Source organism: Pelophylax lessonae, assembly GCF_965119305.1.
Source record: "Pelophylax lessonae genome assembly, chromosome: 5".
Lineage (NCBI taxonomy): Eukaryota > Metazoa > Chordata > Amphibia > Anura > Ranidae > Pelophylax > Pelophylax lessonae.
Genome location: NC_138772.1, coordinates 163,951,153 through 163,978,838, shown reverse-complemented (window position 1 = coordinate 163,978,838; position 27,686 = coordinate 163,951,153). Strand labels below are relative to the sequence as shown.

General features: G+C 45.2%; 1 protein-coding gene across 1 annotated transcript in view; it reads right to left on the bottom strand.

Annotated features, from left to right (window-relative positions):
• STT3B (STT3 oligosaccharyltransferase complex catalytic subunit B) overlaps nt 1-27,686 on the bottom strand; it is a 268,786-nt gene that overhangs the window by 48,502 nt on the left and 192,598 nt on the right. The window contains exons 8-10 of the mRNA XM_082258272.1: nt 24,290-24,338; nt 13,888-14,042; nt 11,103-11,311 (exon numbers count right to left, since the gene is read on the bottom strand). Coding sequence (XP_082114398.1) covers nt 11,103-11,311; nt 13,888-14,042; nt 24,290-24,338 — 413 coding nt within the window. The remainder of the gene's footprint in view (nt 1-11,102; nt 11,312-13,887; nt 14,043-24,289; nt 24,339-27,686) is intronic.

Sequence of the window (27,686 nt, the reverse complement as noted above, 5' to 3'; positions counted from 1 at the left end):
AAAGCCAGCGATTGTAAAGCAGGATGGAAGACCGGTCTATGGCACAGTAGATCCTCCCTGAGAGGAAGCTGCCAAAGAGACCAGCTGCACCAGATCTGCGTACCAAGCCCGGCGAGGCCAGTCCGGAGCTACTAAGATGACCGGAATTCCTTATGCCTCGATCCTGCGTACAAGTTTTGGCAGAAGCTTGAGAGGAGGGAAGGTGTAAATCAAACGATACTGAACCCACGGGGCTACCAGCACATCTGTGGTGTTGGCCAGAGGATCCCTTAACAGGGCTATAAACCTCTGCACCTTTCTGTTGAGCCAAGACGCCAGCAGATCCACCTTGGGGGTGCCCCACTGGAGAGACAGTTGATGAAACACCTCCGGATGAAGGGACCACTTCCCTGTGGTCCAACACCTGCTGAATAAGGTAATCCGTCTGCCAATTTTCCACTCTGGGAATGTGTACGGCGGAGAGGGCTGGAACGAATGCCAGCTACCTCCAGAGCCGCCAGGATACTCCTTGTGCCCCCTTGGTGATCGATATAAGCCACGGCCGTGGCATTGTCTGATTGAATGCGTGCTGGACAACCCTGAAGACAATCTGTCCAATGATACAGATGCAATCTGATTGCTCGGAGTTCCAAGACATTGATCGGGACTTGGACTCTTCCAGCGTCCAGATCCCCTGTGCAGAATTCTTGCCGAGGATGCCTCCCAGCCGGACAGGGTAGCATTCATGGTGACCGCTGTCCAATACAAGGGGAGGAAGGAATTTCTCAGCCAAAGCGCCGGAGCAGATGTGAGACCAAAGTGTAAACGCCAAAAACCGATAATGCTCATCTCCCACAGCAAAGGGGAGAAAATGCTGGTGACTCGCACATATTGGAATGTGAAGGTAAGCATCCTTGATATCAACAGAGGCGAGAAAATCCCCCTGATGCAGGGATGCCGCCACCGTTCGAATGGACTCCATTTTGGACTTCTGTACCAGCACAAAGCAGTTTAGTGCCTTGCGGTCCAGGATTGGACGCACTTTGTCTTCCTTCCTGGGAAATTGTTAACAGGTTTGAGAAAACACTCTGAAAATGTCCCGAGGTCGGTACCAGAACAATCATCTCTTGAAGGAACAGGTCTTGTACCGCCTCAAACATGCCCTGTAAGTGGTCAGGCGCAAGTTGGAAGGAAAAACCTTGCCAGGGGACAAGAGCGAAATTATCTTGTAGCCGGACCAAATGACTTCGTGGACCCATTTGTCTTGCACCTGGGAAGTCCACATGTCCAGAAACCAGCAAAGATGTCACCCCCGATACTCCTTCTGCATCTTCATGCAGAAGGAGCCTTGTCCCGGGGTCTGGAGAAGCCGATCATGGCTTGCCAGACCAGGTTTGTTTGGATCCTCCAGAAAAGGTCCTAAAAAGCTTCGAGCACATGTCAGTCGACTGTGGGACGAAATAACTTATGAGTTGAGAAGGCAGGCCCACGACTACGATGAGGTTCCTTGCCCTAAGTAGCCTGCGGAATAAAAGTACTCTTTCCCCTGTGAGACCTTTAATGAGGTCATCCAGGGTAGCTCCAAACAGGCGATCTCCTTGAAAAGGAGGATTAGTCAAGGCCTTTTTTGAAGTCTGATCCGCAGACCAGCACTTGAGCCTAAAAACACCCCGAAGGACCACTGCCAGAACAGAATGGCGAGTCATCAGGGGAGCCGCATCCAAAGAGGCATCATAGCTAAACTACAGCCCTGGACCAGCTGGTCCGCCGCCAGGGTGTACATAGTGCCCGCCACCGCCTCCACCTTCCGGTCAGTGGGATCCTTAAAAGGCCTTTTTCAATCTGGAAACCAGAGGTTCCACCACCGGTGGAACAGTCCACTTAAGAAGGGACTCCTCATAAGGGTAACGCCTAATAAAGCGCTTAGGGACCCCACGGGAGCGCTTTGGTCGCCCCCACTGTTTAGCGACAATTCTGTCAAAATAGGCAGGGAAAGGAAACTCCTTTGCCGCTTTGGATAGCTTGCGAGTGCAAAAGGGAACCTGTGCCTCCGTCACAGCTTCAGCTGCATCCTTCATCTTCAGGGACTCACACACAAATACAACCAGTGTATCCACCAGCTCCTTTTCGCGCACTTCAGAGGATTCCAGGTGCATGGTTGCAGACCCAGCAGGGTGACCCACGTCCATGTCAGCCGAATCGGATTCAGGATCTGATGAGATAGGGGAAGGCAGAGGGCGCCTTTTGCTAGCCCATTGCCCACAAGCCACCTCCACTCGGGACAAAAGGGACTCCAGGACAGCAGTCAGTGCATGGATGGATGTTTGGGACCTGGAAGGCCCCGAAGCTTCGGAGTGGGGATCAGGTGGGGAAATGTGCTCCAAAGACTCCATGAGTCGCCAGGGGGACCCCACAAAAAATGTAAAACACTGCTAAGGGAAAACCCCCACCGCACTGGCAGCACCACCCAGGCGCCAGGCACAAAGCACCAAGCGATCCTCTGCAGAGAGGGAGAGGACCTCACCACTCACAGAAACAGGCACCTTTAGCCACTAATAATCTGTCCCTGGACTACACAAACATGGCAGCCGTGTAAAGAAACACAGGCTAAAACAAAATGGCGGCTGCGTGGCTTACAGGGACCCAAGAGGGAGACGAGACCTCAAGGACCGATCCAGGCAGGACAGTAGGCCCTGGCATGAGCCCCCCCCCACCAGGTTCACCCCCCCCTTCCGCTCAATCGATCGTCCCCTCCCCGACTGGGAACCTCATACTAACCCCTTTGTCGGATAGCCCCCTGCCCCCATCGCAGGAAATAGGCCAGACCAACAAATTAGCCCTGTGGAGAAGGGGGGGCAGAATGAGGAACTTGGCAAGAGGGGGGTGCCTGCGGGAAGGAGGGGAACCCAGGGGTCCGACCATCCCAAGGAGTGGCCCACGTCCACCCAAGTCAGCTACTTGCTATACCAGGAACCAGGTGGGCACCGCTCCAGACAGAACCCATCTCTATCAAAATGGGTGTCTGTCGTCCAGGAGGAACGCTGCGACTCGGGCCGAGACCCGGTTGTATGGGACCTTGCGAGTCATTTAACTTGCAGGCCAGCCCCCATCCAGTGGGGCTATGTCTTGGCCGATCTAACGTGGACTGGGGTGACCACATGTAGATTATTTAGCCTGTCGCCCAATCTGGCAGTTGACTGTAAATCTCACAGGAAAAAATCTAGGAGAAAAAAAAAAAAAAAAAGTTTCTATCTAAAAAATGTTTCCAAGGACCAAAGATCCCACCAAGGAACTAGATCCTTACTCACGATTAGGCAGAAAAAAAAATGGAGTGCCTTTAGCAGAGAGAGGGAGTATACCCCCTGGGACTGCCCATGAGTGTAGCCAGAATTATTTTCTGCCTAGTGTCCTACTCCTGTAGGGGGCAGTATAACCCAATGGTTATGAATATCAGGAGCTGTGTCCATCAAGGAACGAAAGAGAAACTGTTTTTAGAGAAATGTTGTGCCTCAAAAGTCCCATTCTAGTGTACTTCTTGTTTGATATACTTACTTGCATGCTTATTCAGGGTCATTGATCTAGTATGTAGATCTGAAGATCTGCATGATCAACAACTAGCAGATTTTGGAGGCCTGCAAGATATTGATATATTATATATAAAAGTGGTGATTTTTCATATGGATTATGACGAGAACTGGAAGCCTTCTGTTGTGCAGCCTTCCTCTCATGCCCCAATGTGTGAGGTTGCAGTTGGATCACAGAGAGCAATTCTTGAACCATTGGACACACAGGGTGACAATTTTACAGGTTCAAGTTCTGGACCATTCAGAGAAGATAAAACAGTTTTAAAGAATAACTATTAGTAAAGTCAGGTGAACCGCATGATTATCAGAAGGGAAATCAGAGGCACCTAGAAGATAGGCTGGCACCAGTTTAAAGACCCATCTCTAGGGACTCAACTGCCTCCCTTTTACCAGATTTTAATAAAATAAATCTAGTACCAGGCAATGTCATTTTTTAAAATATATATGGTCTTATAGAAGACCAAATGCAGCGCTTACTGGAACCAGTGAATGCCACCAACTATATCACGCTTTATATTATAAATATAAAACCAGTGTAAACGTGATATTTTATAAAATAATACAACATGTGATCATTAAAACCAACAAAAGAAACTCCCTATAAAGGGCAATAGTGCAAAATTAATGCATAGTGAATAAGCATATAATTATAAACCAGAATAAAAAATGTATACAATTATTAAAAATTGTTTTAAATATCAAAAAAACAAAAAGTAATGTTTCAAATCCTGTTGCTGTTTTGGAGCAGCCTTCACTAACATCACCTGAAAGCCCTGTCCTGGTGGAGGAGAAGATACCTGTTGAAGCTTAAAGGAGCCACCAGCAGCCCATAGGACCACCTAAAGGGGATATCTATTCAGCCCAGGGGGCTTTTCAAGAGAGAATGGTTCTAGTGCCATACGGCACGTAGAGCCCATTTAATCTGGTAAGTGATCCAATTTACCTATTCACAAAGGAATTGATGTCACGGCCAATCACGTCAGAGCACTTGCACTTTTGAATTTGAGGATTTATTGTCACCAAGGACTTTCACTACTATTTTTGGCACTGAAGTCACTATATATATATTTTGGACTTTTTTTGATAATATTTAAAACAATTTTTAATAATTTTTATACATTTTTTATTCTGGTTTATAATTATATGCTTATTCACTATGCACTAATTTTGCACTATTACCCTTTATAGGTAGTTTGTTTTGTTGGTTTTAATGATCACATGTTGTATTTTATAAGATATCACGTTTACACTGGTATTATATTTATTATATAAAGAGTGACATAGTTAGTGGCATTCACTGGTTCCAGCAAGCGCTGTAATTGGTCTTCTATAAGACCATATATATTTTAGTATCATTTATACAGCAGCTGCATATTTCATTCATTTACAAATGAAATAAAATGTAAGTGGTCTGAAAAATAAAATGTAAGTGGTCTTGGAAGGAAGGGGGTGAAAGTGTCTGATATAAAAGTGGTTAAAGCATTAAAAAATGGCAAACCGTTCATCTTATACCCAGCAAAAGGAGAAAATTCCCTCAGAGAATAGGTGTTGGAATTCCCCCCCCCTTCTGGGTCACTTCTCTCTGCCCCCTACCCACCTCTGAGCACCATCCCTTGGTTCCAACCCCCCTACCCACCTCCCAGCACCGCCTCATTTAGAGAATACAGAAACAAGTATTTTGTGGCGCAAAGTAATTTGTATATGAAAACAAAAGCAGTAAAATAGATCTCCCGCAGCCAGCAGCAATATACCACCCAGCAACAATGGACCCCTACAACAAAACATCACCCCAGACACAACAGACCCCTGACACCAACAACAGAATTCCCAGCATCCATAATCAATATATTATCCAGCAGCCAGGAATAATAGACCTCTCCCTCAAAAGTAGATCCCTTTCAGTAACAATTGACTCCACCCCCAGCAGCAATAAATTCCCCACCAGCAACAACAGATAGCCTTAAAAAAAAAAAAAAAAACTTCCTCCAGCAACAGATCACCCAGCATCAATAGACCCTCCAAGAGACCCAAGCACTCCTTGCCATTACATACTGTAATGCTGGAGGTTCTGGAACTGCATTCCCACACTAAAAAAAGCCCTGGATGAGATAGTGCCATCAATACAGGAACAAAGTAAATTGCCTTTATCTGGACCTTTTCATCCCCCTGATATGAGATACTGCTCTGCCCACTGACACCAAAAATGGGGTATAATACCCGCCACTAACAATGGGGCGTCAGTTCTTACACTGACACCAACAATGGGGTACTATTCCTCCCCCTAACAAAGATGGGGCATCCTTTACTCCCACTGATGCCATGAAAATGTTTTGTTTCCGCTGGCCACAGTTTGGCCCCCCCTAAATTCTGAAGGACAGTAAACTGGCACTTTGATTACAAAGTTTGGAGACCCCTGATCTAGTCCCTCTGAAAAAAAAAAAGACATGGTAAGGCTCACAATGCATACAGTTCACATGGAGCAGATTGCCATTTTATTCTTAGCAAGACTTACGTTTCACTTTTGGTCCATTGCCCTTACACGACCCATCACTCAAATGTACGCATATGCTTGGCATTTTCTTTTGTATACCAACACTCTAATGTCTATGCCTATGAAGATGTAGCAGCCAGGGCACCCAGCATGCATGCCGTCAGCCCGGCAACAAACATGTTAAGTCGAGCTCATCAGATGTGGTGTTGCTCTTTCCAAACAAAGCATGAGCAGCCAGTTGTTCCCAGGTGGCTTCTTGGCAGACTATTGCTCATAATGTAACACTTACACAGCAGCAGGCAATCTAGCATTCACCCTGCTGAGTGGCAACCAGCATGGAAAATAATCTGACATTGAAAACGATAATTGTATAATCAAACTGTTATCCCCCGCATTCACTGCCTAGCCAAGTGCTTTCATTTTGTTCAGCAATTAAAAGTAGGGGGAAAAAAAAAAAAAGGTCTGAATTGTGATTGTCTGCACTTCATTACCTAAGTTCTTGTAGAGGTGGTTACACAATTCAGAGATTAAACACTGCTCGCTACTTCACCTCTATTACAGCTCGCTGCACTTATCTGGAAAAAACAATGAATCACTAGCAAATAGAAACCTGCAGCAAAGAGGCATTCTTCTGATATTTTAAATCATATGAGGAAATGGCTGCTTTTCTTGATGACTAGATATTTAACGGCTCTGGCTCATATAAACTATTAGCATAATTTTCTCAGCAGGATGACAGCAAGGAAGAACCATTATCCTATAGCCATACTTGGAATGCTGTCTATATTTAGCTTTGTGGCGGAATTTTTAAAAGTACAGGTGAGGAATAAAGAAAATGACACAGGCAGATTTAAACGGATTACATAATGAACATTTATAAACAATCTTCCTACCAGAAAATCGCTACTGAAAATGTATGGTAAATGCAGGGATATGATCAGCTCAAATTTACAATTCAAACCTTGAGCCCTCCTCCGCACATACATTCCTCCTATAAATTTATACTGACCCGTCTCTATGATTGGCTTTCAGAATGGGCAGTAATAAAGTGTGGGAGGGGCCGGAGAAGCTTTGACACTACGAGGAAGCGCCAAAGTTTCGCCTGATCATAAGCGCTTGGCATTCGGGCATAGCAACGGGAACTAAAAGCAACTATAAAAACAGGTTTTTAGTTCCTGTTGCTATGCCCGAAAAAAAAAAAAAAGAGAGACAGAAAGAGGGGGAGAGAGAGACAGAGAGAGACGGGGGGAGGGGGAGAGAGAGACGGTGGGAGGGGGAGAGAGAGACGGGGGGAGGGGGAGAGAGAGACGGGGGGAGGGGGAGAGAGAGACGGGGGGAGGGGGAGAGAGAGACGGGGGGAGGGGGAGAGAGAGACGGGGGGAGGGGGAGAGAGGGGGGGGGGAGGGGGAGAGAGGGGGGGGGGGAGGGGGAGAGAGAGGGGGGGGAGGGGGAGAGAGAGGGGGGGGAGGGGGAGAGAGACAAAGAGAGGGGGAGGGAGACAGAAAGAGAGGGGGAGAGGGACAGAGACAGAAAGAGAGGGGGGAGAGAGAGAGAGAGAAGGGGGGAGGGGAGAGACCATATGTTCGTATATATATATATATATATATATATATATATATATATATATATATATATATATATATATATATATAAATAAATTTATAGCACTTGCCAGGTACTGTTGTGGAGGGATCTGGGGGCTCTGCACTTAAAAGCATTCAAAAAGCCAAGTTTGGCTGTTTTGAATGCTGTAATTTTTTTGAATCTGGCGCCGAGTACACGGAAATGATGTCATGACATCACTTCCAGGTTTTTACATGGAGACCCGATCAGAGCAGAATGCGGCTTTGATCGATTCTTCAGCGGCCGTGCAGGCTGGTTGCCCGGGTCTCCCGGTGGGACGAGAGACCCGGGCGAGCCGCGGAAGGGGCCTTTATATATATAAATCTATATATAAACCCTATCTTTTCTTATGTTTTTTTTTTCCCCCAGATATTCTGCATGAATGAATGGATATTAAAACACTGCACATCACATTATCCTGCCTTAGTATTTTTCTCAACAGCCCTCATGCACGCTAAGAACAATCTCAAGAGGAGTTATGCAAATATCACAATACCTTTATTGATAGATGTCAGTTTGGAGAACTGGACGCTCCAAAGCAAACTGCATGTGCATACAGACCACCCTAGGCAACACCTATATGCGATTCTGAGCCTGCATGCTTGATGCTGGATTATCCTCCCCCAAGAAGAGAGGCAAGGTCTGCTGCAGCTTCTATTGCACAATGTGAGAAGCACAGTGTTCGATGAAACCCAAGTGCCCCCGCCATTTCCTTAGGTGTAATGCTATATTAGCTAATATATCACATTGATGGGCCCTTCCTCAAAAGAAACAATATTTTTAGAATATCGAAAAAAATTCAAGTGACTCAAAATTAATTGATCCTTAAAGTTGAACTCCAGGATAAGCAAAGGTTGGCCATAGACAGAGCCATGGGTTGCAGGAAAGAAAATCACTTGATTTCCCCATTAACACTGACTGGGTTGAAGGGAGAATCCCTCTTGTGGAGCCACTGTGCTCTCCTGGTGGGGACGGCTAGCTATACCAGCTGTTAGCAATTATCGCATTTAAAATCTGACAGGCTGGTTATACCCAAGTTGATCAATTGGGATCGGTACATTTAGCCTGCCCAAAAAAGGTATCTTGGCAGGAACCGGCCGAGATTTGAACCGTCTATGGCCAGCTTAAAAGGCATGTGTTGTATGCTTTCGTGAATATTGGAGTGCTTTACATATTTTTTACAGATCTGTGCACTAATATAGTGTGAAACGTTGCCTCTGTGCAAAAGCTTCTGGTAATAAAGACCAGTCGCTGCTGCGCTCTTTGTGCAGAGTGACTAGTCTCGTTTCTGCCCCCTCCTGTAGTGGGAGGAGTCTGTTGGTCCCCTTCTCACAGCTCTTGTTTTTTTTTAACAAGGTAATATATGGCTTTGTAAAGGCATTTGGTGATCACAAAGTAGATTTATAACTTTTGTGGCAATTGAGGAATATATGAATTTTCGGTCTGGTCAGCTTTATTAAGCTATTCTATCCTATTTTATCTTTGTCAGATTACCTATAGCCACATTAGAAATTGTTATGTAGAGGAATATAATTTGTTTCCAGCAGCCTTTCCCTAGGACAGAGTTTATTTTTTTACCTTATACTCCTAATTACTCCTTCAGTCACAGATGAAGTGCATTTTAAACTAAACATTTTTCTTGCATGTTTCTTTATCACAGAGCTGCAGACTGCCCAATGTTATATGGTGGTTAGGTAGCCATTCTAGATACAAACTGTAAGAGCGCATTCAGATCTTTGATACTAATGTACGAAATAGTGCAGCATGTTGCTATTTCTTTTACCTAGGCGGTGTAGCACATAACACACTTGTAATTTGGCACACAGCAATGCACAGCTGTAAGTGATCTCAAAGTTTATATAGTTTAAGGAAAAAAAAAAAAAAAAAAAAAAAAAAAGAGAAAGATACAGGTTCTTCCAGTTCAACCTATATGCGTGACTTTTATTCTGTAACAATTTCCATAACATTGTGGTACACTGTGTAAAACAATTACTGCATGTCCAGGTCCAAATGCGGACCACCCCACGTACATTTACTGGGGTACGTAATTCTGCCCTTCCGGGTCTGGGGAGCCAATCAGCGGGTCTGGTGGACATGATATTCGCCAGAATCCACCAACTGCCTATGTAAACAAGGCAGATCCCCGTTCTGTCAAGGGAAGGCAGTGATCTTGTGTTTCTGCTAAGCAGAAACACTGCTCTCTGCCTTCCCGCAGTACAAGCACCCCCCCCCTGGACAGTTAGCTAGCACCCCCTAGGTACACATTTAACCCTTCAACCGTCCCCGATGTTAATCCCTTCCTTATCAGTGTCATTAGTACAGTGCTCGTGAATATTTTTTTTATAACTGATCACTGCATTATGTGCAGGAGAGCCCCGGGCAGCCGAGTCTCTCCTGCAACATCGATGGATAGAGATGGGGCTTAGGTAAGTAATGGGGGGGGGGCTGAGGGGGCTGCTGCACACAGAATGTTTTTTATTTCAAATTCATAGAATGCATGTAGCCCCGCTGGCACATTTGGTTTTACACTTGGACAGGAGGAATGACAAATACAGGAACTGATCCTTTAAATTTTCCTCAATTGTTGAAATAGAGTCCTTGTAAAGAGTAAACAAAGTTAGTGTTCACACTACTGTCATACACTTTTTGTGATGTGATTAAACAGTAGGTTAGCAAACAACGGGGATTGGTCCCATGGAAAATGATGATCCAGGTCGTGGTTTAAAAACTTCATTAGGTTATCCAAAATAAAAAATTCTGAACCATTTCATTTCACTGGGGCCCACAACTGGTCACCACATCTCAAAGTGATACTAAAGCCCCCCCCCCCCTTTTTTTTTTTGCTTAAAAACAAACATGGGATACCTGCTCTTTGCAGTGGTTTTGCATAGACCAGCCCTGATCCTCCTCTTCTCGGGTCCCTCCCTCCTGACGAGTGCTCAAGCAGCTTGCTATGGCGGCACCCGACCTGAGCTTAAGCTCCGTGTGTCCATTCAGACACGGAGTCCTGGTCAGGCCCTGCCCCCCTCTCTCCTCATTGGCTCACTGACTTTGATTGAAAGCAGCGGGAGCTAATGTTGCTCCGCTGCGGCCAATGAGGAGAGCCCTGGGCAGCTGAGTCTCTCCTGCAACATTGATGGATAGAGATGGGGCTTAGGTAAGTAAAAGGGGGGCTGAGGGGGCTGCTGCGCACAGAATGTTTTTTATCTTAAATTCATAGAATACATTAAGCTAAAAAAAAACCTTCTGCCTTTACAATCACTAAGTGGCCTGCGCACTCGTCAAATGGTTGAGCACCCTGACAAAAATTATACAAAAAAATTCTTTCCAATAAACCTTACAGTAATTGACATGCGCTTTCCAGGTTTCTATGTGGTCAAAGAAATACTTCATAACAAAAAGGAAATAAAATGTGCTAATTTTACCTTGTCATATAGATTGCCAGAACTCTTTCCATCCTCATCACTGCTGTCCTCTATTGGTGGGTTCTCCCTTTTCATGTCATCTCCCAGATAATGCTCAAAGACATTGGAGAAAGCAATAGCAGACAGCATGCAGACCACAGGAGTCAATGTCAACATTAAACGAACCATCACTCCAGCAAAATAAACAGCACTGATTGCATAAAGGGCAACTGTGAAAAGAAATTTGAGAGCATTTAGTCATTCTGTCAATTAGGAAAATCGGATGCACTAAATGTGATTTACTTACAGTTTATAACACCTAATGAATAAGGTACATAACCATTGCAGAACGCAACATAAATCTCTGATATATACAATACTACAGCTTAGAGAGGATGCTCTGCTAACTAAAGCCAATAACTGCGGATTGTCAGAGGAGCAGTTCAAATAATTTGCTCTGGCATGTCAGGCAAAGCAGACGTTAACTTGAACAAGCCAGGTACCTAAATTGATGCCAAAGAAAAGCCATAAAATTGTACTGTTCCTTGTTGAATATGAGTGCCCTGCTTTGTAATGGCTCAAAATAAAAAGCAATTTACAGGCGGTCCCCGGGTTACAGACATCCGACTTACAAACGACTCCTACTCACAAACGGAGGGAGACAGGAAGTCAGAGGAAATCTACCCCTAGGAAGGGAAATTCACTCCTGTAAGAGTTCTCATGGGAAAAAGTTGTCTCCACTGAAGCTTTATCACCAATCCTTGTTTCCACAACAATGGAAAATTTTCAAAATCCAATTGTCAAAAGGACAGAAAAAGTGAGGCGAAATCATCTGAACAAGGGTACAGACCGCAAAACAAATGTTACAGGGGTGTTAACCCCTCCCCATGCTAGTCAAAAAAAAAAAACTTTTTTTTTTTTTTTTTTTATACACATAAGAAATGTAAAGTTGATCCAGGGAATATCCGATTCCTTCTCGGGGGATAAGAAAGGAATTTTTTCCCCTGCTGTAGCAAATTGGATCATACTTTGCTGGGGTTTTTTCGCCTTCCTCTGGATCAACTGAGGGTATAGGTTGGGTATGGTTGGGTTTTCTTTACTGTTTTTTGTTTATTGGTTGAGCCAGATGGACTTGTGTCTTTTTTCAACCCATGTAACTATGTACCTGTTCCGACTCAAAAATTCAACTCAAGAACAAACCTACAGATCCTACCTTGTTTGCAGCCCGGGGACCGCCTGTATGTTGCAAGCTTCCAGAAAACAAATGTGTAAAAGGTGTTGGTGTGAGCCAATACCAAGTGTTGGATTGCTTACAAGAAGGCATTTGCAAAGGTGTGTGCATTACCCCGAAGCATGCAGCGAATACCAAATGTTGGATTGCTTACAGGATGGGATTTGCAAAGGTGTTTGCATTACCCCGAAGCATGCATTACCCCGAAGCATTCAGCGAATACCAAATGTTGGATTTTTTACAGGAAGGCATTTGCAAAGGTGTGTGCATTACCCTGAAGCATGCAGCCAATACCAAATGTTGGATTTTTTTACAGGAAGGCATTTGCAAAGCTTATATATCCACTCAAAAGTGTAAAAATTCACAATATGATGCATTGTGCACTAAACATACCTCACAAGGTCAAGGCAAAAAGCTTTATTTTGTTTTCATCCACATGAAGCAGTCACACAGCCAAATGTAACTTCAGAAAATCTTTGTTAAAGGGGATTTATTAGTGCAGACGTGTCACGCTAGTGTTTTTTGCTCATCCTTCTAGTACTTGTTTGGTTGAAGAATTTAACCAGAAAAAAGGTCCTAGCTGCTTTCCAGTTAATAAAGACAACACACATCCCTTACATCACTGTGCAGCTCAAAAGGTCAGGAAATGTTTTAAATTTCCCTTTCTCTGGGATAAATGAACATTGAAGTTACTTTACCTGCTTCCTGCCCAGGTCGATTTTCAGCTTTCAGCGCTGTCACACAATTGCAATTGCACGGTCATGCTATGCTGTAACCAAATATTGTTTTTTAAACACAAATAGAGCTTTCTTTTGATTGTACTTAATCACCACTGGGATTTTAATTTTTTTGCACAAAAAAAAAATTAAATTTTGAACCCCCCCCCCCCCCTCCAGAGCATCAGGGGTCCTGCAGCCTCAAAGGACAATCAGGAGAGAATGAAAAAACTCCTAAAAGTTTTAACTAGTACTTGGCTGGATGCTGATGGAATTCACAAGACTGCTATATACAGAAGAGAAAAGATATTTGGCAGTTTATATATTCTAAAATGCTTGAATTTCCATGTTCTGTGTACTCTGGGAGACCATATATAGTGAATGCAGGGTCCTGGGTTTTGTACCACTTTAAAAATATGAAAACAAAAATTAAATATGAATTGCTGTTAAATGGTACAGCAGTAACTCAAAACGTACTAAAATTACCTATAGTTTACCTTTTAAGCAGGACAGAATTGAGCTAAATAGCCTACAGGAACTCTACCAGCCATTCTGGCAATGCCAGAGCTGGCCAGCTTCTCCCTCATCTTAAGAGCCATAATCCACCTAATGAAATGTATTCTAGAACATATGGTGCCTCACATAAGACTTCCAAGTAATAGTGTACAACTGGAGGTTTTCCCGATTGAACGATGTCCCATTACCAGAGCACAAGTAACAAAGCATGACCAGAATAAAGCAGATCTAATTATGTTGGCTCTCATAGCACAATTACACCACATATGCCAAAGCAAAAATAGAACACAAGATGGCATCATTCAATGCATGCAGATTAAATTTGGTTGCTGACAGTCCTTACCAAATACTCGCTCATCGTTGATATTTTTTATGCAGAACCACAGCCCTGCTGGAAAAGTACAGACTAATATGTGAAGGTCAAAGAAGAAAGAAACCCATGTTGTCGGCTGGTGTTCCGATACTGAAGCAATAATAGGGATGTGAATTTTTGCGTACCTGGTAGAAAAAGGAGGAAACACAAAAACAGTCACTAAAAAAGGATCATATTTACTGAAAAATTGTATAGAATTGTGCTGGGTAGCCAGGAGATCCCCAAAGGCATCCATGGCACTGAATTGGAAATGGAGAGCAAAGTGCAAATGGGTTGAGCAGCGACTTCACATACAAAGCGGGGAGCGCTCAAAGTGCTCAAGTGCACCATGAAGTCTAATTTACACATTATCCTTACTTCAATAATAGCTACCCACAAACTTTGCAGAGCTCTCTAAAAGGAGTTTAATCAACACACACAAATATATGAGATATATTAGGATTATCTAGGTAAAAAGTAGGGTATGTGGCCCTAGTTAAAAAATAAAATAAAAAATGCCCAACATAAGATAAACTAACATCCTGAATTGCTGCTCCAAGATTACAGTCTTAATGTGGTTGTACACCTCAGACACGAAATATGACAAAGCATATCCCTCTATAGTGTGTACTTGTCTCAATTAAGAGAAGGAAGTGTCATTTTTGTCTGCTGCTACGTTCTGCTTTCAGGATGCATCACTTCTGACAAGTCTTCCTGACACCGAGAAAAAAAAAAAAAAAAAAAAGGTGACGGGAGGGAGCGCCAGCTGATTGACAGCCTCAGCTCTGTTCCTGTGTGTTGTGTGAAGGGGTGTGAAGGGGTGTTTGTCCCTTCCCTCCAATCAGCATTCAGAGCTCCCCTCACTGAGCTCTGCAGAGTGGGGCTTCAGCTCTCCAGACCCTTTTTCTGAGCTCTCAGACAAGCTTATAAAATTCAGCACTTTCAACAGCTGTAGAGAAGAGAAGACTGCAGATAAGCAGGAACAATGTATATAGGAGGATTTGTTTCATCTCCATCACCTGGGACCAGTCACTTCACTGGGTATATGAATGCGTTTAAGCTGCACGGATAACAAACCATAACTTACAGATCGCCATAGGCAGTGGATTTATTCATTATAATACAAGCAAAACGTAGTGGAAGTGAAAAATAAAACTGGATTCATTCTATAAATTTAACCTGTCATTTGAAAAAGCCACCAAGCAGAAAAAAAAAAAAAAAAAATAGTATTTTTGACTTACCGTAAAATCCATTTCTCTGATGTTCATTGAAGGACACAGCTCCTGATCTTCTTAACCATTGGGTTATACTGCCCCCTACGGGAGTAGGACACTGGGCAGTAAAAGAAGTCTGGCTACGCCTATGGGCAACTCCAGGGGGTATACTCCCTCTCTCTGTTATAGGTACTCGGTTTTGTTACAAGCAGTGTCAGAGAAAAATACAACTTCACAGAGGGGTGGGTGCTGTGTCCGTCAATGAACATTAGAGAAATGGATTTTACGGTAAGTCAAAAATCGTATTTTCTCTTTTGTTCATTGACTGACAACGCTCCTGATCTTCTTAACCATTGGGATCTCCCAAAGCAGTGTGAAACATGAGGGGCAGCAACAGCAAAAAATTCCCAAGGCTAAACAGTAGCCAACCAGGCAACAGGAGCTTAACCAAAACAACTAGAGCCCACCTAACAAAAACAATACACACTCAAAGAGGACCAGGTCCTCTAAACAGCAGCCTGAAAAACCTTGTGGCCAAAAGAAGCATCCGCAGATGCCAACACATCCGTTTATAGAACTTATGGAATGTGCCCACCTGCACCGACAACCAGGTGGCTGCCTTGCAAACCTGCATCACCGACGCCTGATGACAGAAGGCCCAGGAGGCACTAAGTGCCCGAGTAGTGTGCGCCTTGACAGGGAAAGAAGGAAGTTGACCCTTGATGGAATAAGCCTGAATCACCGTCTGTCTGATCCATTTGGAAATGGTGGCAGAGGACAACCCTTTCTGAGGCCCATCCATAAGCACAAATAGCGAGTCCGACTTCCTAAAAGACTCAATAGCTGGCAGGTACACCCTAATAGACCGAACCACATCCAAGGCATGTAAGGCAATTGAGGATGTTTTGGCCTGGGACACAGAGAAGGCAACACAATGTCTTCATTCAAATGGAAATCAGAGACAACCTTTGGAAGGAACGACGGACAGGGGCGAAGAACCACCCCATCTCTGAGAATCACCAAGTAAGGTGAACGACAGTATAACGCCATCAGTTCAGACACCCTGTGCGCATAGGTGATAGTCACCAAAAAGGCAACCTTCTGGGACAGTGTAAGCAGGGGAATCTCCTGAAGATTTTCAAAGGGAGGCTTCCGGAGAACTGAAAGCACCAAATTAAGATCCCAAGGCGGACACTGAGCACTGCACTGGGGGAACCAAATGTCAAACACCCTGAAAAAAGGTACGCACCAGGGAGCGTGTGGCCAAAGATCATTGGAAGATGATCGCCAAAGCCGACACCTGGCCCTTGACAGTACTCCAGGCCAATTTCTGTTCAACCCCCCGTTGAAGGAAGGTCAAGTTCCGAGAAGAAGCGAGGATGAACCCCAAGAGACTCACACCACGCGATATCCGCCTACCACGTACGATGATAGATCTTCCTATCCTTCAGTACCTGGCTTTCAACAGCCAAGCTGTCAAAGCAAGCAACTAAAGCAGGATGGAAAATGGACCCTTGGAACAGCAGAGGAAGCTTCCAAGGAACGTCAGCAAGCAACCACACCAGATTAGCTTACCAAGTTCGGCGAGGCCAGACCACACCCGCTAAGATGACCAGAATCCCTTCTGCCTTGATCCTGCGTAGAAGTCTTGGCAGAAGCTTGAGAGGAGGAAAGGAGTAAAATCAGACGATACTGACCCCACGGGGCCACCAGTGCGCCTGTGGTGCCCGCTAGAGGATCTTGTGACAATGTCATGAACCTCTAAACCTGTTGAGCCAAGACAGCAACAGATCCACCTTGGGAGTGCCCCACCGGAGACACTGATGAAACCCCTCCGGATGAAGAGACCATTTCCCCTGGTCCAACGCCTGCCGACTAAGGTAATCTGCCTGACAGTTTTCCACTCCAGAAATATGTACGGTGGAAAGGACTGGAATGGAATGTTCTGCCCACCTGAGAATTCCGGCTACCTCCAGAGCCACCAGGATACCTCTTATGCCCTCTTGGTAATTGACATAAGCCACGGCCATAGCATCGTCTGATTGAATGCGCACTGGACATTCTTGGAGATGATCGGTCCAATGTTCCATGCACAGTCTGATCGCTCGGAGCTCCAGGACATTGATTGGAAGTCTGGACTCTTCCAGGGTCCAGACGCCCTTAGCAGAATTTCTGTCGAGAACGCCTCCCCATCCAGACAGGCTTGCATCCATGGTGACCACCGTCCAATACAAGGGGAGGAAGGATGTACCCTGCCGGAGCGCCGATTACCAAGCCACCAGATCAGGGACCCTTTTGTACCTCAGCTCAGCTGGATTTGGTTGCCCAGAGACTGCTTGTCCCATTTGATCAGAATCTCCCTTTGCAGGGACCTTGTATGCAAACAGGACCGTCTCGAAGGTCGGCATCATCAGGCCCAGCACCCGTATGCAAGTCCAGAGGGATGATCATCTGCTGGACAGCAGGAGACAGAATTGCAGGCTGCAGCTTCTGGAGTTTGTCCAGAGGAAGGAGCACTCTGGCCAAGGCCGAATCCAGAGTCAGACCCAGATAGTCTAGCTTCGTGGAAGGAACGTAGGTAGACTTCTGAAGATTCAGAATCCAGCCGAACTCCAGGGTCCGTATGGTGACCTTCAGGTTTTCCAGCAGCGCAGTAGGAGCCTCTGCTTGCAAAAGAAGTTCGTCCAAGTAGCCCAGGACCACTATCCCATGCTGACGTAACAATGCTGGCACTGGTGCCAACACTTTCGTGAAGACCCGAGGAGCGGAGGCGAAATCGAAGGGTAACGCCACAAACTGATAATGCTCCTCTCCCATGGCAAAGTGGAGGAAGCGCTGGTGACTGGACACATATTGAAATGTTAAGGTAAGCGTCATGGATGTCGATGGAGACAAGAAAATCCCCCTGAGGCAGGGAAGCCACCACCGTGCGCATGGACTCCATTCTGAACTTCTGCATCCACACAAAGCAGTTTAGCGCCTTGAGGTCCAGAATTGGATTCACCTTGCCTTCCCTCCTGGGGACTAAACAGGTTTGCGTAAAACCCCTAAAAACTTTCCAAAGTCAGAACCGGGACAGTCTTCCCTTGAAGTAAAAAGGCTAGCACTGCCCGAAAGAGAGCCAGTAAGCGGCCTGGGGATCGTCGCACGTTGGAAGGAAAGATCCTTTTCGGAGGGTAAGAACGAAACCTGTAGGCGGACCATATAACTTCATGGACCCACTTGTCTTGTACCAGGGAAGTCCACGGATCCAGGAACCAGCAAAGACCTCCCCCCAATCCCAGATTTGAGTGGAAGCGCACCTTCATGATGAAGGGGCCTTGTCTGTTAATCTGGAGAAGCCCGCTCTTGATTGCCAGACCAAGTTCGCTTGGATCCTGCAGGAGGCCCTGAAAGGCTTTGATCCCTTGTCGATCAACCCTAAGGGACGAAAAAAAACGTATGCGCAGATGAGGGGGGCCCACATCTACGACGAGGAACCATGCCTTTAGTAGCCTGCGGAAGAAAGGTATTCTTCCCCCTGTGAGACCTTTAATGATGTCATCCAGGGTAGCACCAAACAGGCGACCTCCTTGAAAGGGAAGATCAGTCAAGGCCTTTTTAGAAGTCTGGTCCGCAGACCAGCATTCGAGCCAAAAAGACACGCCGAAAGACCACTGCCAAAACAGAGCCGAGCCACTAGGGGAGCTGCATCCAAAGAGGCATCACAGATAAACTGCAGCCCCTGGACCAGCGGGTTCGCCAGCTCAGCAAAGGTAAGGGGGGGGGGGATCTGCTCCACCTCCAGGTCACAGCAACAAAAGCTTAGCCCATTCAGTCAGTCTGTGACACCAGGTAAATGGTGAATATTGGCCTCAGTGCCAAACCCAGCCAGGGTGTACATATTGCCACGGCCCACACCTTCCTGTCAGCTGGGTCTTTAAAGGTCGGAGACTCTTCAACCGGATTGCCTTGTTTAATCTGGAAACTGGAGGGTCCACCACCGTTGGAACAGTCCACTTCTTAAGACAGGACACGTCATAGGGGTATTGCCTAACAAATCGCTTAGGGACCCCAAGGGGAAGCTTTGGTCGCCCCCACTCTTTAGTGAAAATTCTGTCAAAATAGGAGGGCAAAGGGAACGCCTTTGCCGTTCTGGATGGCTTGTGAGTGCCAAAGGGAACCCTTTGCCTCCGTCGCAGCGGTTTCCTCCATGATTAAGGTCTCACGCACAGACAATCCGTGCATCCACCAGTGCCTTTTCGTGCGCAGATGCAGAAGTGTAGGAATCCCCCATACTATTTGAGAATTCAGAGCGCGTGGTCGCAGACCCAGCAGGGTGACCCACATTTGCGTGGCCCGAATTTAGATTCAGGATCTGATGAGACAGATAAGGCAGGGGGCGCTTTTTTGCCAGCCCGTCCCCCAAAAGCCACCTCCACCCGGGACACAAAGGACTCCAGGACCACCGCCAGCGCATTGATGGATGGTTGGGACCCGGAGGGCCCTGCAACCTCAGAGGGGATCAGGTGGGGAGTTGTGCTCCAAAGACTCCATGAGTCACCAGGGGGACCCAACAAAAATGTGTATAACACTGCTAAGGGACAGCCCCCACCGATCCAGCAGCACCACCTGGTTGCCATTCACAGAGCACCAGTTGATCCTCAGCAGAGGTAGAGGACCCCACCAGACTCCCCACTCCGCAGAAACCAGGCCCCGCAGCCACCAGGAGAATCTGCACTGCACAAGTGGCGATCAGGAAATGAAAGTATCCAGGAGTCAGAACCAGGGGATGAGGAGGGACTCCCACTGCCGAAAAACCCAGAAGGCTCCACAGACTTGGCTGCTGCTGTTTTCTATGGCAAACCACCACAAAATGGCCACCGAACTACACAAAAACATGGCCGCTGTGCATTGCAGCACAAGGCTACAACAAAATGGCAGCCCCACAAATCTCCCAGGGATCCAGAAGAGATGCCTAGGCTTCAAAGACAGGCAGGACGCGGAGCCCCCCCCCCCCCCCCCCCCACAGCCGATTGTCAAGTCGCCGGCGGCGAATCCCCTCTGCCCCAACCCCAGGAGGTGGGCAAGACCACCCACACAGCCCCAGCACAAGTGGATGGGAGGGGGGGTAGGATGGGGGGACAGATGAGGGGGGGCCTGACCAGAAGGAGGGGAACCAGAGGTCCTACTTTTGAAGGGGTCAGTATAATCCAATGGTAAAGAAGATCAGGAGCGGTGTCCATCAATGAACAAAAGAGAAAAAAAATACTGTAATCAAAGTTTTCCCCCATTCCAAAGAAAAAAAAACTTGAAGAATTAAAGTGTGATGGCAGCACAAGCATATTGCAATTAAATCTCAAAAAGTGGAAATTTAACTGTCAATTTATTGTTTGGATTACTCTGCGAGATAGCCGCTGTTCAGAGCCAATGTATGAAGTCAGTGAACCTGATGTTAAATGATGACCTTTTAGTTACAGACTAAAGCGGTAAACCGATGGCAATTTCACAGGGATCTTGGGTATAAAGACAGCTTTTATTACTATTCTATGCCAAAACATTTCAGAAAACACCTGCCAAGTGCTTAGATACCAATTGCTTCTAACAAGGGATGTGCCTTGCAATTTTACAGGTCAGTTTTCTGCCCAGATGCCTGATCCTCCCCGGCTGTTGAGTTGGCTGGATTTTCCTTTTCAGAGAGCTCAATAATGCCAGCCAGCTGCGGTCATGTAAAAACAATTATATGTAATGCATGTAGACCAGTGAGAGCCTAGCCCTTCTAGGACATTACTGGCATCTCCTCTACAGAAAACGAAACAGTAATTTGACTATTGTTGCTGTTTAAGTTGGTCTTCTAACAGTATGCAATGCCTAGGTCTCAATGAGACGAAGCCCTGGTTTCTTCATGTATACAAGAGGTTTTCAGTAAAATGAGAAAAGCTCTTGGTGGGAAGCCTTTTTATGGTTCATGTGTCAGACAGTGGGGATATTAATCGCTTTCACCTGCACAGCACTCTGACAAAACTTGAATATCACCTGCAGGATGCTCTGGCATAATAATCAAGGTGTACGCAATCTAAAGGTACTGAAAAGAAACTTGCTACACAGCTGCTTTTGCACCACTTCATAAAATGTATATTAGAAAAAAAAAAAAAGAAAAAAAAAAGTTGTGAAATGATAGTAGGCCAATATTAGTTGTGAAATCATGGTAGGCAAATATTAGAGTGGAACTAAACTTAGAGTGGAATTTCAAAAGAATTTTCTTTCCAAAATCTCATCTAAGAATTTGTGTTTGAATTTCGTACAATTAGTGGGCTGCAGCAACGGACAATTTTCGTGCAGCCATCGAATTCAAGTGATCCAGCACGTTGGAAATATTTCTGAAAAACTAACAATTTTCTAATCAATGATGGGAGAAAGAAAAGAAAATTCCTGGCCACAAAAAATTTTCTGTAGCAACATGAGGGGAAATTGAAGGCTTGGTTGTTTAAATTTCAAACTCCATGGTGGCATCATCTTATCACAAAACGCACTAAATTTCTGATTTTTGAAAGAAAAATAATTTGGAATTCGACTCATGCATGGCCTGCATAGGTCAATCATCAATTATTAATAATCCCTATGCCCCTAACATTAGTAAATAGTTAAGAAGGTATAATAAATTTACTTGTGTTAACTTTTTTTTTTTTTACACATTTCTTTAGTTGCTTTCTGGCCTAGGTCAAATTATGTAATTTTTTTAATTTCCTCTGGATATATGCTTACATGTATTTGTGCTGCCTCCCAGCACAGAGGCCAGGTTCTCACCCACTACCAATATGGAGGCTCCGTTTCCAATCATCTGATTGCTGTCATAGCCTTCTGATTTGATAACAGGGAACAGTCATTGTACAGCACACCCCTGTGTTTGTTTTCTCCTCTGAATGGAGAAAAAGATATATTTTATCTTTTTCTCCTTGCTAGAAGAGAAAAATGTAAAACTAGAGAGTGTAAAGTAAAAAAAAAAATTATAGCTCGATCAGGGTTGGATCTTGGTCAGGGTCAAAGGCGAAGGTTGGAGGTTAGGTCAAATATCGGGGTCAGTGTATTTTAGGTAGGGAAAAAAACAACTTTTTTATTATTCTTAGTTTGAGTGTTAGTATGTGTCAATTAGTGTCAGTGTGTTTTAGGTAAGGTAAGGTAGATTAAGGGAATAGCAAGAAATTTACTACTAAATACATCCATATACAACAAAGTTTATCCTGAAAAAAGTATAGTCCACCTAGCTACACTAAGTAGTTGTGATGATATGTAAAGTTTACCATCACATGTCAAAGTTGGAAAACTGTTCAGACCTTAGGATTGTTTTTACCCACGTCATGAAGGGGTTAAATACTTTGCTTGGACCAAGCTTGTCCAACCAAACTTTCCTTCACTAACACATACAGTAGCTGTCAGTGCTGTATAAACTGTATGTAGCCTCAGCTACATAAAGTATACAGCATTGTTTTCCAGCAGTGGGATGGGACCTTTCCATCCCAACTATTGGTTGAACTAGATGTCTTTTTTCAGCCAGACTATGTATTACCAGAACAAAAAGTTAAATTGGGCTAAGCAATGCTCAGCCATACACAGAAAGCTTTGTAAATTCTGAATTACAGGGCTACCTCGAAAGGCAGGCAGATGACGTCACAATCTCCACCTTAGCCAACCAGAACCAGTTTGCATTCATTCATAGAATACAAAGCTTCCTGTGAATGTATGAGCAGTCATCGGTCAGACTTGATTTTGTTTTGGAGTGGGAAGGGAAGTCCTCATCCTGCTGCCTGAACATAGTGCTATATATCGTATGTACATGTGGTTATATACATTTCATACAGAGCGGACAACCACTGCATGTGTTTGTAAAGGAAATAGTTTGGACCAACTTGGTCCAAAGAAACTATTTAAAGTGGTAGTAAAGCTCAGACATGAAATATGAAAAAGCACATCCTTTCTATACGGTGTACTTGCGTCTCCCCAAAGCTCTGAGTGTCATTCTTCTCGGCTGTCTGGTTCCTCTGTTATCAAAATGACTCAGTTCTGGCAGCTTTTCCCAACACCAAGCGTTAAGACGGGGACGAGAGCTGCAGCACCACCTGTGACTTATCCACAGCTGTGCTTGTCCTTTGTACTGTGAGAAGAGGATGATTCCCTCCAATCAGGGCTTAGAGTGAGGACTCCAGATCCCCGCCCACGGCTCTTAAAACTAAAGCGAAATGCTTTCCCCTGTGTGTTTTTATAACAAACCTACAGAAGAAATTGCTGCAGATACACAGCTACAACATATGTAGGAGGATTACCGCTTTGCTGTAGGAGGGCTTTTTCTTGACTTACTAGAACATTTCTTGGCCATGTGGGCATCCTTGGGAAACTTCATTTTTTTATCATTTCACTTCTTCAAAATCATTACTTGTGTGCATTTTTTGGGTGGGACATGGGTAGAGATAATTTCATCCACAAGCATATTAAAAATTTTTATTTCTCTCACCAAACTATAAACTAAGAACTGTGTTTCTCCCCCACCTTGGTTTGCAATCTATAGTTTTTTTTTTTTTACTATATACGTATTATAAGTAAGGCCGTCCTTTCAGTTGTCCTTCCAGTGTCAGCTCACATCTCAGACTCTCTCATTTCTGCATGTTGCCAAATTAAAGAAATGCCTCAGCAGGAAAAAAATAGTGATTCGGAGACCAGGTCCAACAAATCCCAGCAGCACCACTTTTCTCGGGCTGAAAGTGGGTGCTCATAAGATTGGTCATCCTCCTTACTGAGTGGAGGCAGTCTTCAAGTTTTTTTTGGCCTGTTAACTACCCAATATCAAGTCTGTTCAACAGAATAAGGAAGAAGAAAAAGCAGTTTCAAATAGGAAGCCTAAATCACCATAATATATAACTCTGAAAGACCAAAAACCGTGTAAAGACTAAAGACATTGTATAATATGCATTCTACAATTACACTCTCAAAAACTTTTAGCACCAACATGCAATTTACACTGAGCTTTATTTAATCATTTGAAAGTTTAGAAAACAAATATTTTAACAAATTAACTGATCCTATCAAATATAGAGTATATATAGCTTTATGGAAATGCCAGGCTTTATATTACTATTCAAATAAATTTGTGAATAAATTCTGAAAGGAGAAGAAAAAAAATGACAAGCTATACTAATGAAACTTACCCTGTGTCCCAAAGGGAATAAAACCTTCCACTCCAAGGAGCAATGTACCCTGTAATGTAATACAAGAGTATTTGTTTTAGGAATAAAGTGTACAAAGGCCAATTCTGAATGTTATCACTGCTGCTATTATAGGATGTATGTCCATGACTGCTATGGAAATTTTTGCACAATATAGCTCCAAGTCCTCACAAAAAAAAAAATAAAAAAAATCCACCAACCAAGAAATAATGCAAAAATGGATTTTTGTAAGAACTTACCGTAAAATCCTTTTCTCTTAAGCTCATTGACAGACGTAGTCTTCTTGATTCTCAAGAGCTGGGTTATGTTGTCTCCGCAGGAGTAGGACTAGGCAGAATGACAAAACGTTCTGGCTCCACCCTAGGGGGCAGTCCCTGAGGGTATATCCTCCCTCTCTCTGCTACAGGGAATCAGTTCTGTTTAAAGCAGTACAGAGAAATTAACCCAACCCAACTCAATGATAGAGGGGCGGGTACTACGTCTGTCAATGAGCTTAAGAGAAAAGGATTTTACGGTAAGTTCTTACAAAAATCCATTTTTCTCTATCGCTCATTGACAGACGTAGTCTTCTTGATTCTCAAGAGCTGGGACATCCAGAAGCAGTGCCACAAATGAGGGGTGGGATTGACTAAATCAAATCCAATCTAGTAGGCCCAACCGGTGCCAAACTAGAAGTTTTAAAGGCTCATTATAAACAAAGAATGAGACTAAAAGAAAAAATTTTCCAACGGAAAAAAACCCTCGAGGTAGACCACTGGTCTCCTCAAATTGCGGCCTGCAAAACCTTGCGGCCAAATGAGGCATCAGACGATGCCATTACATCAACTTTATAATGTTTAGAGAAGGTATGCACCGACGACCAGGTAGCCGCCTTGCACACCTGGACCACTGACGCCTGATGGCGAAAGGCCCATGACGCACTAAGTGCCCGAGTGGAGTGCGCCTTAACAGGGAACGGGGGCTCCCGACCCTTAATAGAATAAGCCTGTACTACCGTCTGTCTGATCCATTTGGAAATGGTCGCGGCAGATGCAGGCAACCCCTTTTTGGGTCCATCTGGGATCACAAAAAGTGAATCCGTCTTGCGAAACGAGTGTCGTTTTCAAGTATACCCTGATCGCCCGGACCACATCCAAGGAGTGCAAAGCAAATTCCCGAGGATGACTGGGCTTAGGACACAGGGAAGGTAATACAATTTCTTCATTCAGATGAAATTCTGAAACTACTTTTGGTAGGAAGGATGGATTCGGACGAAGAACCACCTTATCTCTATGAACCACCAGATATGGTGAACGACAAGATAATGCGGCCAGTTCTGACACCCTGCGTGCAGAAGTAATAGCCACCAAGAAGGCCACCTTCTGGGACAACGTGGGTAGAGGAATCTCCCTAATATCTTCAAAGGGAGGTTTCTGAAGAACCGACAACACTAAATTAAGATCCCAGGGGGGTAACGGCGCGTGCACTGGCGGAGCCAGATGTCGCACCCCCTGGATGAAATTCCGCACCAAGGAATGAGTAGCCAAAGGCTTCTGAAAGAAGATGGCTAATGCTGAGACCTGACCCTTGATAGTACTCAAGGCCAGTTTCTGCTCAACCCCTTGTTGCAGAAAAGCCAATATTCGACTAATCGAATAAGACCGAGGACGGAACCCTAAAGGTTCACACCATGCAATGTAGGACTTCCATGTGCGATGATAAATCTTTCTGGAAGTCGCTTTCCTTGCTTCAACTAGAGTAGGAATAACTGAAGCTGACAAACCTTTGTCCTTCAGCACCTGGGTCTCAATAGCCAGGCCGTTAAAGCCAGCGATCGTAAAGCAGGATGGAAGATCGGTCCCTGAGACAGTAGATCCTCCCTGAGAGGAAGTCTCCATGGGACGTCCGCCACCAGTCTGACCATGTCGGCGTACCAAGCTCGACGAGGCCAGTCCGGAGCTACCAGGATTACTGGGATTCCTTCCTCCTCTACCCTGCGAAGAAGTCTTGGCAGTAACGCGAGAGGAGGGAAGGCATATATTAGCTGGTATTGCCCCCACGGGGCGATCAGTGCGTCTGCGGTTTCTGCTAGAGGATCGCGGGAGCGAGCCACGAATCTCTGAACTTTCCTGTTGAATCGTGATGCCAACAGATCCACATCCGGTGTGCCCCACCGTAGGCACAACTGGTGGAAAACGTCTGGATGGAGGGACCATTCCCCCTGATCCAGGGTCTGACGGCTGAGATAATCTGCCTGCCAATTCTCCACCCCCGGAATGAACACCGCAGAGATTGCTGGAACAAATCGTTCCGCCCAGCGAAGAATGCAAGCCACTTCTTTGGCCGCTCGGACACTCTTGGTGCCCCCCTGATGATTGACATAAGCCACGGCCGTGGCATTGTCCGACTGGATCCGAACCGGGCTGCCCTGGAGCTGCTCGGTCCAGTGAATCAGACAAAGTCTGATCGCTCTCAGTTCCAATACATTTATCGGTAATCTGGATTCTTCCGGGGACCAAAGTCCCTGGACAGATAACTGACCAAGAATTCCTCCCCATCCGGATAGACTGGCATCCGTGGTCACTATCGTCCAATATATTGGCAGAAATGACTTTCCCTGGCTGAGCATTGGAGACCGAAGCCACCAAACCAGAGACTCTCTGGTCTGTTTGCTCAATCGTATCTGATTGTCCAGGGATTCCGGATTCCGATTCCATCTGAGAAGAATCTCTTGCTGAAGAATTCGGGTATGGGACTGGGCAAATGGGACTGCTTCGAATGAAGCCACCATCAACCCCAGAACCCTCATGCACGTCCGAAGGGAAGACCAGCTGTTGGACAGTAACAACTGGACTGCTGATTGAATCTTTCGAAGTTTCCCTACCGGAAGGAAAACTCTCGTCCTGACTGTGTCTAGAATTAGACCCAGATATTCGAGCCTCTGGGTGGGAACCAGAAATGACTTTTGCTGGTTCACCAGCCACCCGAATTCCTGTAAAGAAATCATAGTAATTTCTATGTTTTGTAGCAAGGTCTGAGGAGATTCTGCATGAAGCAGGAGATCGTCTAGGTAACCTAGAATCGATATACCTCTTTGGCGCAAAAGTGCCAACATTGGGGCCAACACCTTTGTGAAGACCCGCGGAGCCGTGGCGAGACCGAAAGGTAACGCCACAAACTGATAGTGGTTCTCCTCTACGGAAAAGCGTAGAAAACGCTGATGTCCTGCGAAAATGGGAATGTGAAGATAGGCGTCCTTGATGTCTATGGACGCTAGGACGTCCCCTGGATGCAGGAAGGCTGCTACCGTGCAAATGGACTCCATTCTGAATCTTCTTATGTTGACGAAAGAATTGAGTGCTCTTAAGTCCAGAATTGGACGCACTTTGCCCTCTTTCCT